The sequence below is a fragment of the Oncorhynchus mykiss genome, chromosome 31, assembly GCF_013265735.2.
Source record: "Oncorhynchus mykiss isolate Arlee chromosome 31, USDA_OmykA_1.1, whole genome shotgun sequence".
Classification (NCBI taxonomy): Eukaryota; Metazoa; Chordata; class Actinopteri; order Salmoniformes; family Salmonidae; genus Oncorhynchus; species Oncorhynchus mykiss.
Window position 1 is genome coordinate 29038793 of NC_050571.1, and position 16920 is coordinate 29055712.

General features: G+C 40.3%; 1 protein-coding gene across 1 annotated transcript; it reads right to left on the reverse strand.

The window, feature by feature from the left end:
- Positions 1-10310: 10310 nt before the first annotated feature.
- Positions 10311-15278, reverse strand: LOC110504947 (zinc finger protein ZIC 3). Its single transcript, XM_021583847.2, has 3 exons — positions 14007-15278; positions 12976-13139; positions 10311-12596 (listed from the first exon to the last, which is right to left on the reverse strand). The coding sequence occupies exons 1-3, from the start codon at positions 14995-14997 to the stop codon at positions 12411-12413; spliced, it is 1341 nt and encodes a 446-aa protein (XP_021439522.2). The 5' UTR covers positions 14998-15278; the 3' UTR covers positions 10311-12410.
- Between the last annotated feature and the right edge of the window lie 1642 nt (positions 15279-16920).

Consider the following 16920-nt stretch of genomic DNA (forward strand, 5'->3'; position numbering starts at 1 on the left):
TCTCTCAGAATGAAAACATGGTTCCTTTAACCCCCATCTGTACAAGCCACATGCATGTGTGTAGTGTGTGATTGGGTGTCTGCGTGCGTGTGTGTGTAGTGTGTGATTGGGTGTCTGCGTGCGTGTGTGTGTAGTGTGTGATTGAGTGTCTGCGTGCGTGTGTGTGCAGTGTGTGATTGGGTGTCTGCGTGTGTGTGTGTAGTGTGTGATTGGGTGTCTGCGTGCGTGTGCAGTGTGTGATTGGGTGTCTGCGTGCGTGTGTGTACAGTGTGTGATTGGGTGTCTGCGTGTGTGTGTGTGTGTGTGTGTGTGTGTGTGGTGTGTGTGTGTGTGTGTGTGTGTGTGTGTGTGTGTGTGTGTGTGTGTGTGTGTGTGTGTGTGTGTGTGTGTGTGTGTGTGTGTGTGTGTGTGTGTGTGTAGTGTGTGATTGGGTGTGTCAGCTGGGTGGGGTGAAGCGGAAACAGAGCTGCTCACTGTTATTAATTGTAATTGTTCTGTCTCTTCCTCCTGCGACATTTCAGGCTGCTGGTGGCTAATGGGGGGGGGGTTGTAAAGGGGCCCGAATGATCAACCCTGATACCCAATCACCCCCCCCCCCCCCACACTCCTTATAGTATTTCCCCTTAACATAGAGAGCAGAGTCGTCATCTCGTTAGTCGATCTTAATGAAATAACAAAATGGACATATAGAAAGCACAACCCTGAGAAAGACAGACATAAAATGGGGGAAAACAATGACTAAACTGACTAGAGCATAAATCTGTCGTTTTTTTCCTCCGTCTTTTTAGCCATTAGAAAAATGTTCTGTGAATGTAGCAGGGACATTAGCCCCCTTCGGAGCTTTTATGCCGGCTGTCTGGTGTTGCAATTTCACACTTCACTGACTCTGACAACCAGTCTACTAGTGTCTGCATGCCCCAGATTTCACCTTATTTAGGTAATGCACACAAAACAAATCTCAAGACAAGGTAAATTAAATGTAGTATTCGACAGGCACACTATCAGAAATTTGGACAGACTCACATAGACGTATTATATTTGAGGTAATGTTTAGGGAGCTGTTTGCCATGTAGACTACAGTTGAATCACAATGCATGGTGTATAGTAGGCTTTTGTTCTGTTAGCTGGTGTACATTTGAAGAAGGTCATTCCTTAAGTATTGTACAAACAAAGCATCACATGTGTGTGATAAACCATTTGGATGTTGTAGAGATCCGTTTTGATCCGTAACCATAACCATGGAACTATGTATGTGAAGCCACATTTCCTGGAGATGTGTGAACATGGCCCTTACTGTTTAGTCCAGTAGATCCACGTAAGACAAAGTAAGGTCTTACAATATCACTTTTACACCAGCAGCAGTTTGCGTCCCCCTTCATCTCTGTCAACGTATCATTGCTAATGCATGAACGACGACATATTAGATGTAATAGGCAGACAGGAGAGGTGATACATTATTGATATCAGGCAAGAATGGATACAAACTGTGCAGATGGCACTACATTTCTCATTCTAAACTGCAGCACTGTTCTGTGTGTTATACATACTAGGGTCAAATGATTACGATACATTCTGTTCATTTTTAAGATAAATTAATTAACAGCAATCCTTCATTGGATCGGGAATTGCGCAATGATGTTGTCTCATTCCGCTTCTTTGGGCCTGTTGAAACGCTGAATAGCCCACATACCCAACGTTATGACTAGTTAAACAACACGTGAAGGAAGAGTTGTGTGTGATATTTGTATAATATGTAGTAACGGGTTTTCTCCCATGTAAAACTAAGTGCGCAATTCCTTGAAGCTTATCAACTTGAAATGACTGGACTTGTATTCAATTCGCCCACAGCTGCACATTACCAGGCGGCACATGAATCGTTTTTAACGGGAAATTGGCAGAATTTCACCCGTAGTGCACGATTGAGGTTTCCTAGACATTCATTTCGCCGGAGCCTTTCAAGGACATGCCAAGTGAATCGTTAATAACGCAAAGCACTGGCTGCACTGTTTCTTTTTGTGAGTATTGTTCGGTTGCATTGGGGAGCTATCATCTGAAACATTGACACGTACCGTACGTCTATAGTTTGACAAGAAACTTTCCTGCGGCTTTTCTTGCGCATTATTGAGAACATATACAACCAATTCGTTTTTGTAATTGTGTGTGTTTTTTTTTTTTTTGCCTACTTATTTTGTTCGGGAATAGCGGTAAAAACCAATGTATTTGATTCATTATAGGCCTATCCAGCCTTGATTGATATAGCGCTAATTAATAAGACAATAATAATAACATAAATCATACATGGCCTTCTTTTAATGAGAATATATTTCAAACTCATGGTTATTAGGATAACATAACACACCATATGTAAATTATAAAATCACAAAGGGAAAACCAAAACTAATTTGAACCATTTCAGACTGTCAAATGCTCTTTTATTGTTATGAGGTACTTTCAAGGCAAGAAGTGGAACATTTGGAGAGAGAAGCTCCCAAAATAAGTATGTCATAGGTGGTTTTACCTAGGTATGGATAGAATTTCTTTAAGACATATATGAAAATATTTGGAAATATTGCTTTTTAACTGAGAGAATATGATGTACATATTTCAAAGGTGCCCCTTATCTCAGAATCGGTGAATAGGCCAGTATATACTATGTAGGAAATTAGAAATGTTGCCAATCAGGAAGCCATTTTTAGTTAAAAAAAAATGCACTTTCAGTCACACCTATTGAGTAAAGTAGTATCTGAATAAAACATGAACTTCATAATGTTGTTGTTTAAATTATCACAATTATGTTTATGATATTTTTCAGGTTCACCCTTTTTTTAGTTGCACAACAACAAAAACACTCTCAATGTTTGTGACCAATAATCCAAGTGAGAACCACATTTTGCACTTTCCAATAAATAAGAAATGTTAAAACATGCCATGTAATGGTTGTGCACTTTTGCAAAGCTGAAAACAAAATATGTCCTCTTTTGTCTCTCCCAGGGCTTGGCCAGAGGAGAATTGAAACAGGGAAAAGTAATTACTGGAGAGGCATTGAAAGACTATCAGCATGAGGGTTCGGATTGACTCGGGGACACCTATGGCCCTTGCATTATCCTGGCATGAGGTCGCTTTAGCAATAGTCTGGCATTTGCCACCAGCACCTGGCCCCCCAACCCCCACTGCCCCCTCTCAACAGGCCCTATTACCTGTCCCCCCTCTCAACAGGCCCTATTACCTGTCCCCCCTCCAGGCCCTATTACCTGGCCCCCCAACCCCCACTGCCCCCTCTCAACAGGCCCTATTACCTGTCCCCCCTCCAGGCCTAGTACCACACCTTTCCTTCTCGTTGTGCTGCTGTAGTGGCAACTAAGACCATAACATATAATAACAATAGTGTCCAGTAGACATTAATGACAATAGCACAAATGTTTTTCCATCATAGCGTTGTGGAGGTTCTCAGGTGAAAATGAATTTTGAATACTCTGTGCTCGGTTGTAGCGAGGGGACGTGAAGTCTGGAAGAACATGGGAACAGTGATAATTCACTAAGATACTAAACCGACAGACAATTAAATAATAGGTGTTATTTATTTACAGGGAAAATATAACCCTGGCCTTGTTGTTTGGGCTGTAAGGCGCAGTGGGATAATCAAATTTGGAGATGTGGAAGGCAGTGTTATATCAGCTGCAGTCCAAGGGAGCAGAATATCTTACTACCATATAAATTTGTTGAATATTCTAGTGTTTTAGCCCTGACATCTGTACTGCAGGTTGGAATTTATTGTCATGAATCTTGCCCTGGAGGCAGCTCTGCAGATTCGTCACTAGCTGGCACAGCCATAAAGTCACAAAATCTGATTTTAAACCTAACCCTAACCTTAACCACACTGCTAATCCTAATGCTTAACCCTAACCTTAAATTAAGACTGAAAAGCTTATGCTTGTTTTAATTAATTTTTAAGATATAGACAATTTTGACTTTGCAGCTGGTCCATCTAGTGGAAATCGCTCAGTTCTGCCTCCAGGGCAAGATTCATGACAATAAATGTCAACCTGCGTCTGTATTGCAGGCATCAACACTTGTGTAAGGTTATCCATCCTCCTACTCCGTATATACAGGCGCTGCACCAGAGCTGTGATGACGCTCCCTGAGGCCTCCTCTCTCACCCCGTGTTCTGATTCCCTGGGATGTGTTGAGCTGTGAGGTACTGTTTGACTCATTGAGGTCTTCTGACACTCTCATTTACTGGTGCTAGGGGTACGATGCCCACGGCAAGACTTTAGCCCCAACTGTGATCATATGATGTTGCTGCTTTGTCATGCTCTCTCAGGCCCACTGTCACCACCCGTCACCACCCATGGCCCTGGAAGAGAAGAGGTGATGGAGCAGTTTGTCTGTTGACCTTTCCCCTCTCAGTCAGATCGGTTCTCATCTCTGTTCCATCCCCTTTGGCAACACCTGTCTCTCTGTGGCCTTCATGTATTTGCTCATGGTCATGCCTCAGTGTATACATGGTGTGTTACCTATGGTTTCCTGGACATTTAAAGTTCAAGTGGAATCTTTGTTGGCTATCCAATAGCATTCTGTCATTTGGCTTTATAGAATTATAAAGGTGTGTGTGTGGGGGGGGGGGGGGTGATCCATGTGGATCATGGGTCATAAAAGTTCACATTATACTAATTTCCCCTGATTAGAGTCTTGGTGGTCATACAATTCATTTGATTTTATGGAAATAATTAAATTAAGGATCCAAGTGTGAAGTAGGCCACAGTATTTGGATAACTGATTTGTGTGAGTGAAATGGAGATCACTGTTTTCACTGTGAAATCATGTGTTATGGACAAATATTTTTGTATTTTATCATTTTATACATATTAACAGGGAAACTGAAAACTGCATAGGTGATCATTTTACCAAAGTCAGGCATGATTCTTATGTTTTGGATTTCTAGACTCGATACATAAGCAAAGTCTGCTGAATTCTTTGACTTAGGCTACAATGTGTCAGACATATTGTAGAGGTTTAAAGTTCTTAAAATGCTTGTTTTCATAGAAGACGCCAGTATTGCATGTTGAAAGAACGATAAAGAATGTCTGATCCAAACCAGTCTGTTTTACAGTCTGTTATGTTATGTGATAGGAATTGAACAGTGGGGAAAGGCTATCTAGCAGAGCAGACATATGCATCTACTGGACTAACCGGACAGAGATACAACTGCATGGAATGCGCAAAAACTATTGGGCATATTGCACGAAACTATTATCCAACCATAGTTCCAGCTGTCTTGAAGCAGTTTTGCTCTGATTGACAGCTCCATGACAAAAATGTAAAGTGTATTAGATCGGTGGTTATTTCTCACATTCCTTGATATTCTGTGTCATAGTTTGGATATAATTATTTTCGCACATTCATATGTTCATTATTTTTTTAATTGAAATTGAGTTAACTCATTAGTCAGTTCGTGAAGAGCGAATTGTGCCGCCTCATCATGTTCATAATCTTAAAACCCCGCGGGAAATTGCGTTGAACGTGTGGTGCTCCACATTGCGTAACTGGAAAGGTGGTGGGCGCGCGCCAGTAGGCATGTTGACAGCTATGTCCTACATTTCCATTGCCCAAATCGTTGACTGTAATCTTCCCATTCAAACATCCTCTAACTCGCGTGAAAGTTGCGTTGGGCCGTTGGCTGTATTTCCAGGTCTTAATGGAGACTTTGGAACCCCCACTTCCAATTCACCGTTTCAAATGAAAGACATTAACAAGCATTGTCCTAGATATTCATTTTTAAAAGCCGAGGTAGGCGGGAGGGCAGAGATCTGCTGTTACCCATTCCCCTAGGCGGGACACTGCCACAGTGGGGTATCCTTGCTGCCTAAAAACAAAAGACGTGCGGCTTTCAGGTGCAAACTTTGTTGAAACACAACTTTGTCCCATGCGGGTTTAGACAACAGCTGACAACTATCATTTTTTTTTGCAAAGATCAGACCTGCTTTACAACCTGAGCTAAGCTCAATCAAAATCACGAGATTCGTTTAAGACAACTGGCAAGATCTGACATATCCGTAAAAATATGGGAGAGTGATGGAGAAGCGGGTATGGCATTTTCAACAGGGCATAATGATTAGGCCTGCAGGCTATCTTTAGCTTGTTGTTAGGCTTATTGATTGTATAGGCTGAGGGAGAAAAAAACGTGTGGTGTGCATAACCATATTCAATAATTAAATGTAATTACCAGTCTATTCGAAATCATATGAGAGATCAGGCAGAATATTGGCCTCTCTCCCACCGGAGACTTCTTCAGATGATGAGTAACGGGGCACCGGGGTAATTCGGTTTGGAGTGGTTTTCGGCGATGGCATAGCACGTATAAAAATTGTCAGTTGCTCACTTAGCACCTCTCAAAAGTGTTGAAAATATATCTGTCAAAAGACAAACGCACTTCACCATATACATAGCTGAACATCTGCTTTGCCGAGTAGAGCGCTTCAACTTCCACTCCGGGGACCTGTTAGCGGTGACTCCCAGGCCTGCGCGGAAGGGGAAGTCATCAAGACTCTGACACCCTCCCAGATGTTCGGGAATTAAGACTGTCTACAGTTGGACAACCTAATTGATAATCATACGTTTTGCGCCTATTTTGCAATGGAAATATTATTTTGGGGCGTAATTGAAATATTGAATTTAATGACGGTATGATGACACCATCAATGAGAGGGTCAACAGAAAGTTAAATGAGTTTTTCCTTTATTTTGTGTATCTGTTTTATATGGAGCTGGTCAAGCTAAAATCTTATCTGCATAAACGTCAAGCATTGACGTAGGCCTATGGTAAATGTGGTTGTATGTGCGTGTGAAAGTACAGACCTACTGTTGGTGTGTATGCTGTTCTGAATCGTTTCAAGTGACAGTTTGCTTTCAAGAATACCTGTATAGATGTAATGAATGTTCTGTAACATGCAAATAGTTTCCCATTACTAAAAGCACTGACTTAACATTGCAATTGAAATGTTTTCCCATAACTTCAATCAAATGCAAATGTAAGTATTTCTAAATAGTCAACGAAACATTGACGTTAATAACAATGCCATTGTGCCTCCGCGTTACCATCACAATAGCCATGTCACACCTCCGAAAAAAATAGTTAACGGCACACATCCTGGATTACCTTGCTCAGTGAATACTTATGCATATTCAACAGGCTTCGATCTTCAGGGAAAATAAGCATCAGTAATTGATAAACAGGTCATAATGATGGTCGTGCATAGTTAGGTAATTCGCTGATGATTGTTAGTCTGTATGCAAATGCTAAGGATATTATTAAGTGTTACCTTGATTGTTGCAATGTGTAGCATTTAAAACTAGTACTAAACCCGACGGAGGTTATAACGAGCTAATTACGCATGTGCGTTCGGAACCTGCTTGTATCTGTCAAGATACAATGAATGTTTCCACTGACTTGAGAAGTTTAAGAAACATTATGAGAACATTTTTTGTTTTGTAAAATTATAAACGGAAGACTTTTCAAAGTTTTAACACAACATGTTGTTGTATTGTTGTTTTTATTCATGTTCAACAGGATCACTCAATAAGAGCTTAGTTAGCCTAATAAATCATTTACTATTTAGTGGCCAATTACATGATTATTTTAGTTAAATGTAATTTTGTCAGAAGAAAACATAAGCCTATGTTGGATTTGAGTGCCTTGCGTAATTTTAGATTTTAATTGATTGAAGAAAAATACCAGTTTAAGATTTGACCCAACTAGCCTACATAGCAGGTCTATTGTTTTGACCACTTGAACCGTGTTATAGCATCTCTCAGAGACCCCAACACCATTATGATTTTAAAAATCCTAATTCATATTGTTACACAGCCCTGCACAGCCGTGCTTGGTTTCAAATATTTAGAAAGGAGAACGTGAATCTCAAGAATTTAGGGAATTGCATGCATTGCGTGCCAGACCCAATAATTCTGATGCACTCTAATTTTGCAGCACGCCTTGCGCGAGATCATTTATCTAGAGACTTTATCAAGATCACAAACTCGGTTGCGTGACAAAAAGCGTTCGGAACCTGCTTATATCTGTCAGTCCTCTTATGGACTCACGTGCCGGGGGGAGGAAGGTGGTGGTGGGGGGGGGGGGGGGGGGGGGGTCGTTTTGTCAAACAATGGTTTCATGCACACAATAATGCCATTATGGTTAGTCAGGTTAATATAATAGTTCAATGAAAACGTTTACATGCTTCGCAAGAAGAAGAACTTCCCTAATAATCCTGTTTACATGGACACATCTGAAATCAGGCGACCTGATGGCACTCTGATAAATGCAGAAAAACGCCAATCAAAATAAACGTTCTACCACAGCCACCATATATTTTTTTGGGAAGCATATTTCATGTTGAGTTTGCACATATAAAGTTTGTATGTGAAAACGACTTCTAAAACGCATGCATTCAGTTGTTTCGAACTCACTTCACTCACGCTGAAGAGGGAGGCTCGCTCCGCTGGTGCTAGCACATGCGTAGAACAGTTACACCACTGAAACGCCGATTAAGGTGTTTACATGTTCTAATAATTTGAAAGATTGCTCAGAAAACCTGGTGTTTTAATCCGCGTATGCTTATTTCGATTTTGACTTCACGCCGATTAAGATAAACAAAGTAATGTGTTTACACGACCATTGCCATACTCGGCCTTGTGCCATAATCAATGTAATATCGAATTAGTAGTGTGCATGTAAACGTACTAAACCCGTAAAAATGTATGCGGACTTTGCCAGTTGGGAAGAGATTTGATTATAGATGATGATATAGGTTTGAATATAGATGACTATAGGCTACTCCAGATATGATGAGAGCACATATGTGACTCTGAGCGCTAGAATCGTGGATAGATGAATGTGTGTGGTGTCAAAGCTGTTCCATGGTTCCAAATATATCCCCGTCCATATGTCAAGATGAATGAACACTTCATGTTAATGCTATTCACATACATAGAGCCTACTACTGTATTCACAAACACCACTGTCAGACAACCGCTACCCATCTCATACCATGTGACTACCAGCGCTTTCTAATCCCATTGAGTCCCCAAAAAGGAGCCTTTCATGTTTTTCTTGTGAATATAGGCCTACACCCAGTTTTCTCATCATCTCAAAACACGATTATGCTAGGAGTTATCAGCTTGTATTAGGTTGTATTCGTCTGAATAAGGTATTATTTAGTATTTTCTTCCGATATGCCATCATCAATGCGTGGCTTTGCTTTCGTGAGCGTTGTTTCACAGAGCCACTCGTAGGGAAAGCCTATCCCATTTTTTTGACGTCATGGGGTCCGCTAGAAAGAACTTGAACTGCATGGGTAAGAAGAAAAAATGTCCTGGTGAAATACAAGAGCGCGCTTGTGCAAGAGGATGGAAAACGGAATTTGAATACATTCTTAAATCTGTTTATATTTGAAGATGGGGGTAGGGCAGGGTTGGAAGTGGGGGTATAGAGTCTTTGGGGGTAGGTCTAAAGATATTGTGTAGTAAATACGAAGTCTTATAGCTATACAACATTAATGTACAATCATAGCCTATAATCATCACTGAGTAAAGTTAAATCATAATTCAAACTTGATAGGCTTCTGTCTCCCCCATGATTGCTGAGGATTAGCCGAACAGTTGGGAAACATATTTTTTCTAGGATTTTTGCTAGGCTAATGCATGTCAATTGTTTAGCATTATGACTTATTTTAATTAACTTTGTGCTTGATAGTTTGATATTATTTTATATTTGTAGAGTAGCCTACATACAATTAATATTTCATGAGACTACTCGATGATATGCTACAACAACGTTTCTCAAAACTATTTCCCGCTGTAGTGGCCCATACATTGGCAGCAGCTCTCAGCACGCATGCGTGGAACGACTGCCGTGATGCTCAGTGGTTACTTTTGGCAGCCTGAGTAGCCTAATAGGCTGTATGACGATACTTTGCTGCTAATTCATGTCCTCATTTGCCTCACTCTCTTGGCTTACTTTTTAGTAGTTGTTAGTTTGATAGTTCTCACGTTGTGATCCCATTTAAGTGGCACTTTCATTCACACATGGCGTATGTTTCGCCCAATCGCACCTCCTTCTAGAAAGCACCAAGTAGCTTACAGTCGATAACTTTTCCAGTCCATCTTCCCAGAAACAAGATGCTAAAATGGCGCCTTCCTCAGTGTCAAGTTCAAGTGAAGTGCCGACTCGCACAGACAAATGTAATTTCTATATGATCTTAGCAGAGAGTATAAGCTAATACAACAATGACAAAAAATGATAAACGTCACAGTTCGTTAGTTTTAATTATTTATTTTTATTTCATTCAAAATGTTTGTTCACATTTCTTCATAAATAGTTGGTAAAACAAACAAACCAACAAACGATAGCCTACTTTAAATTGTACAATGAACCTTTGTCTCTTCCCGCTAAATAAGGAATAGGCTCGCTGTTGTATCATCGTTTGCCTCGATTGTGGCACAGTGACACAGTTCATCAGTAAAACATTTGCTTTTCAGGAATAACTTGGAGTGTGACCCATTTCTCCCAGAAAGTGTTACAACATCACATTCTAGCTGCGTTTCTAAGTCAGAAATGTGCTCCGACTTCAGGGCATGGGGCATAAGGGTTGTGGAAATAAGAAAAAAGTATTTATTTTAAATTAATGTATAGAAAATAGTATATAAAACATATATTCCTTAAATTATTTAAATAAACGTATTTTATATATCACTGTCACTTACGAGGTACTGTTTTTACATTTTGTTTTAAAAGTAGTGCTGGTGGTCTGAAATCGTTCTCATATGCACAATATATTTTGTGGTATGCATAAGATTAAATTCTTGAAAATAGGTTACAATGCAATGCTGTAACTCTTTGTGCCACTGAACATATTTTCCTCACCCCACATAGCCTATAACTATTAGTGTTCCTTAGACTTAATTCACACAAAAAGGTTTTCTCGACAGGTTATTCACACAAAACAAGCAAACGTATAATCAAACTGCTCTATATGCAACACCACAGTACTTATAACAAATAACACGCTTAGTTTCACAGAATAATTACATTTAAAACAATGCAAGCTGACAGACAAAAAAACTTTTATTTTGAAGATACTGTGTTGTGACAGTTTCATTGTTGCCGATGCACACATTTAAACATACTTGCACAAAGACATTGTTGGAACTATAAAGGAATGCCATACTGGCTCATATGTTTGGGTATTTGACCCGAATTTGAAATACTCCAAATATTGTCACCTTGGTGTGGAATTCGTGAATGAACTAGTGAACTACTATCTGTCAATGGCTGATGGATCTTTCGAATCAGAAATCATGCTACATATGAACTCTACTCTCTGATTCTATAAAAGTCAAATACACAAAAAAAGATAATTTGACCAAAAAGATACGACAGAACCGTTTTATATAGTTTGCCAACTCAATTGATTACAATTCAGATTTACAGAATTGATGATTTACATGTCAATGGTCTCACAAGTTAAACAATAAGTGATGGAAAAATCAGCATCATATAGACAAATCCATAACATTTATATAGACGATATCTTAGATCCAAATAAGACACATGTATTGGTTAAAAAAAGATACAATCGCAATATTGGAGCTTTATAGTTGATCATAGTTGTTTAATGCTAGCTGGTTATGACCCAAAACTGTACAGTCTTGTTAGAAAACATTTTCATAAATATCATTTTAAGTTTTAGAACTTATATCCATAATTAAATTACAAATTGATAAATATGGCATCATGAATATGTATTTACAACGTTATTAACAAAGGCAACGTTATATTTAACGGTAACAATCGTAACCTAATACCACATTTCTCCACCTGAAAACAGACATTGACAATTCGACCCCATCAAACAAGGAAATACATTCACGAGTATATATTTATTTATTATTTATTTTTTGTTCAAGTTCAAGACAAAGACTTTGGCACGTTTCTTAAGACTGTCTGAATTTTTAACAATCAATTGAAAGGCGACAGTAGTGTGTCACCATTATATAAAACACCGTGAAATATTCTTCCTTCTCCATTATTTTTTTAAATAAAAATTTGAGAAAATACATACAATGAAAAATAAAATAATTATCTGTAAAATAAGAAATCTGTAAACTAAAAAAGGGGGAAAAACATGTTTTTTTATTCTTAGAAAGTATTATTTCATTATTTATGATTTATTTGTTCTCTTCGAACTCGGAATAAAAGTCACATTTCGAATCCTGAGAAAGGACGAGGCCTGCTGCTGCTGGCTTGCTCTCATCTCCTCGTGTTGTTCCAATCCCATTTTGTGTACACCTTGGTGTGAGTACTTTTTAAGGTTTCCTTAAAACCTCTTTGTCCACATTGAGAGCTTGCTTCTGACTTCAAACGTACCATTCATTAAAGTTGGGTGGCAGTCCTGCATCGCTGTGCCCAGATGTGTTTTGAACGGCTGACGGTGGTGTTTTTGTTGGGTCTTCAGTGTTCGCTGACACCAGAACTGGTGGTGTGGACGACTCATATCCAGAACTTGCTGCTGGAGAGGACTCAGAACATTGAGACTCGTGTACCTGTAATAATATTAATAATAATTTAAAAAATACATGAGGAGTTGCTATTATATTGATATATCTATAGGCCTATAGCTTGAAGAAGAACGTTGAAAATGTTACACACTGATAAACACTCAACATAAGTAAATTTACAATTGACCCTTTGATCTATCAAATTGCAATTACATTGAAGGTTTGCAGCGTAATTTGCTTCTTAAACTTAGCCTCCAAGTAAGTAGTAATATTTGGGAAATGAACATTATGCTACACTCCAACCTATTGAAAACGCAGTGAAAACTTTCAGCTGAGTGTGATTCTGTTTCGGGGCTGATGCTTTGATTAGCCAGTCTGGGTCAATGGATGAATGTGTTTAAGGTGTAATTGACACGGTAATTACCTTCATGTGTTTCCTGAGAGAGCTGGGGTGCGTGTAGGACTTGTCGCACACTTTGCAGATGTATGGCTTGTCAGAAGTATGCACGTGCATGTGCTTTTTCCTGTCACTGCTGTTGGCGAAGCGTCTGTCGCAGCCGTCAAATTCGCACTTGAACGGCTTCTCACCTGCAAGATGGAATAAACACAATTCGTTAACCCCTATACAAAGTAGATTGATTAGCCTCCCACCACGACATATGCATATGTTCACCGTTGATGACGTTTGCCCTGTGAATAGCAATAGCATGTGTTCAATACAGGCCTACATTTTTAGGATACAGATAAACGTGCACAAACATGGATCAGCGAATGCTATTGTAGGGGTTTGATGTAGTATGTACTTTGATATTAGGCAACGGTTGTATGCTTTGTCGTAGTGTGTTTACCTAGGCTACAATGCTAATACCCAACTGCTGCACTGATGTGTAGGATGGAGTAGTAGCCTATAGCCCAGCCTAGTAAAACAAGAGAGAGAGTAACCGGGCCAATTGTTCAGACTCACACAAAACCATGCACCGAGGGAGTCCATCGTAGTGTAGTTTAGGCTTCTTCACTCACACTCGTTTTGAGAAAGTATGTGTCCGCCTCTCCCTTAATACACACACAACTCGATCAACACCTCGAGAGCGTGCAGAATAGCTTCTCTAATCGAGAAATATGTCCACACATGCCAACGTCAAAATATGCACATTTAATATATCTTGAGATAGGCTTAAATTAGACTATCCGATCCTTCAACAAATGCAATCTTCAGTGCATAAAATAATATTATGGGTATTTTCGTTCCAATGTATTTATTATATATCCCAGTATAAACTACAAACCAATTGCGGCCTTCTCTCGAGCATTAAGTTATAAAATGCAACAATCTCTCCACAATATGCCTATTCTCTTTCCCATGCAATATGCCTACTGCAAAAATAAAATAGCGGTCTATGGATAGTCAACGTAAACGTGTGGTTTTTGTCAGAAAACATGAGAAAAGTGAATTACCTGTGTGTGTTCTTTTGTGAATTTTCAAATTTTCAGACCTGGCGAATATTTTTCCACAACCAGGGAATGGACAGGGGAAGGGTTTCTCTCCAGTGTGCACTCGAATGTGGTTCACGAGTTTGTACTTGGCCTTAAATGATTTCCCCTCTCTCGGGCAATCCTCCCAAAAGCAAATGTGGTTACTTTGCTCGGGGCCGCCAACGTGTTCCATGGAGACGTGCGTCACCATCTCGTGCATTGTGCTGAAAGTCCTTTCACAAGTCTTTTTGGGTCGGTTCATCTGGTTCTCATCTATCCATTTACACGACATTTCTTGCTTTATGGGTTGCCTCATGTATCTAAAGAAGGCCCCAGGACCGTGGTGTGTCGGCACATTCATCCCCATATTCATCCCCATTGGGTGGTTGTAGTTGTGGAGCTGAGCGCCGTAGGGGTCTGTCCGAGGGCTGGCGACCGGACGGTATGGGTCGGGTCTTCCAAAAATGTCCCCGCGTAAACCAAGATGCATTTGACTGTTGACTACATGTCCGCTTGGTGAAGTATGGCTCACGCCCTGGTCATGAAGCCCTGAAAACAACAGATGTCCTGGGTTATCGGAGATTCCAGGGGGTCCATGCAGGCTCCCCGCAGAAGCGGCAAAGATCCCATGCTGGGCACTCGATGCAGCGGACTCTCCAACGCCACGGTTTCTGAATAGAAAGTCCCGGGTTGAATTGAACGGTCCACCGCCGTACGAACCCACCTGTCCGCCATGATGGTGTCCCAGGGCAGCTGCGTATCCACTGGCTTGCGGGGTAAAAGCTGAAGTCTGGCTGGAGGCTATATCGTGAGCCACAGGGCTGAGTTTGAAAGCTGTGGAGTGGGATGAATCAGCGAAGGGGTTGAGTCCCAAACCTGGGTCTCTGTTCCCTATCTCATGGTGTCGCGGTGTTCCGAAACCTCCCACTCCTAGCGATGGGAACTGCGGACCGCTGTCAAGGAGCATAGTCATTGGGCTCAAGCGAACTTATAACGAAATAAAATAAAATTCAACTGAAACTCCAGGTTAGTGGAGCTCACTCTAACCTCGAATAACGGGAACCCGATTTCAGTGCGTTGAAACGGCAAATAAGAATTTAAAAGTAGAAAGGCAAAACAACGAAAAAACAATCCTTCGCTTACACAGCAGAGAGAAACTCCCGTAACTGGGATCCGTGAAAAAGATGATCAAACTTCCCCCCCTTTCCAGACGAATGATGTCCTTGGACTGATAAAGTCAATCACTCACTCCCTGCACATAAATGAACTCGGGAGGCAGTACTATGACGCCCAATGAGAGCTCAGCTCCCCCTTTGGCACGTGACGCCAAAGAAGGAAGTTAATTGGCTAGATGTCTGTTGATTGGCACGATTTGGTATTGAAAATGGCAGTTCGTCTCAGTGGTTTAATTTGATTGGTTAGTGCAGGCAGTATTTTGCAGGTAAGGTAACCGGGCAAGCGTTCTGTCGCTTCAATACCATGAACCTGGTTTATCTCCCGTTTCAAAAGTTGAATAATCTCTATTATAAGCTGTAAATAACCAGAGGACAATAGTCATTGCAAATGTTTGTTTTAGGTTGTCCTAACAAAGTTACTGAAAATGTGTTTATCTGATAGAACTCTAGGAAAAATAATCATTATCTTAACTTCAGCCTATGGCTTACATGTCTAATAATTCAGTCATACAGAGCATGTTGTTTAACCAACAATCACAATTAATCGTCTCTGCATTGGGCAAAAAGATAACATTTTACTTGGTGTCTTTTGGTGGGGGCATACGTTTGTAACGTTTGGTTATACATTGTGTATTTCAAAACACACGTGTGATAACAGTAAATCATTCCCGTTTACAACATCTATCTATCTATCTATCTATCTATCTATCTATCTATCTATCTTATTTTAGCATTTTGACTCTTATTAGCTGAGAACATGAATGCAGTTGGCAGAGATCCGAAATGTGGCTTTCTTGAAGCCGCATGAGAAGGGAGGGGGCCTTTTTTTGCAAAGCTCTATAGGGTGTAAGTCGCAAGAATAAAAGACAGAAAGAAAGATGGCAGTAATTGTAATATCCTGAGATTTTTTGCTTAGCCAAAAATGCGTGCCATTGAGCGAGTTTCACAGGGTTGCCGCTGACTCGCTGCAGGACACATAAAATCTGATCAAGTTCAGAGACGCGTTGAGTGCTTCAAGCGGCGCTTTATAACTCCCGAGTCTTTCACATCCCTTACCCCTCAATCTGTCCCAGGAAGGAGTTCACATTCTTTATTTTAGACATCGGAAAACAGAAAAAGAGGAAAATCTTCAAATCAGTCCTCCATTCTGCTTGCGGCCTTATCCACTCCGCAATCATTCCCACAACATATTCCTCTTCGATAATTTGTTTTATATTTTAAATTGCAAGGTGAGTTTTCATATTTATGCAATATTTAAATTCTCAAGGTTACTTTTCTTTTGAAGGAAAGCACCGTGGAGTAATTGTAAGTAGGGTTCTGTGGAGGTGTGTAAAATCTGTGCTTAAAGGCTTTCTTTAAAAGTCAGCTCAGGACACTTGTTTATGATATTCCTAACTTTAGTTGTTTCTTGTGGTACCTTGTTTAACTCCTAGTAGTCATATTTTTTTCATAAAAATTAAACGTGTGTGCTTATTTTAGAGCAGATAGATCTCAGCTGCGTTCCTAAACTCAACAACGTATTTTTTTTAACCGAAAACTATGATTCCCGCTCCCTCATTTTTCTCCCTCCCGCGCGGGCTCTCTCTCTCTCTCGCTCCCTCCCCACTCTCTCACTCACTCTCTCTCTCTCTTACACACACTCACACAAACCCTCTTTTAGTCTCTCTTCACTCATTCGTCGTCGTCCCCCTCTCTGTCTCCCGCTCGCTCTCTCTCTCCCC

Excerpts from the sequence above, each read along its gene's own strand:
- LOC110504947 (XM_021583847.2), bottom strand. The coding sequence starts at position 14,997 with ATGACTATGCTCCTTGACAGCGGTCCGCAGTTCCCATCGCTAGGAGTG. Across the intron at positions 13,140-14,006 it reads TCACAAAAGAACACACACAG|GTGAGAAGCCGTTCAAGTGC; the intron begins GTAATTCACTTT and ends TCCATCTTGCAG. Across the intron at positions 12,597-12,975 it reads CTCTCAGGAAACACATGAAG|GTACACGAGTCTCAATGTTC; the intron begins GTAATTACCGTG and ends ATATTATTACAG.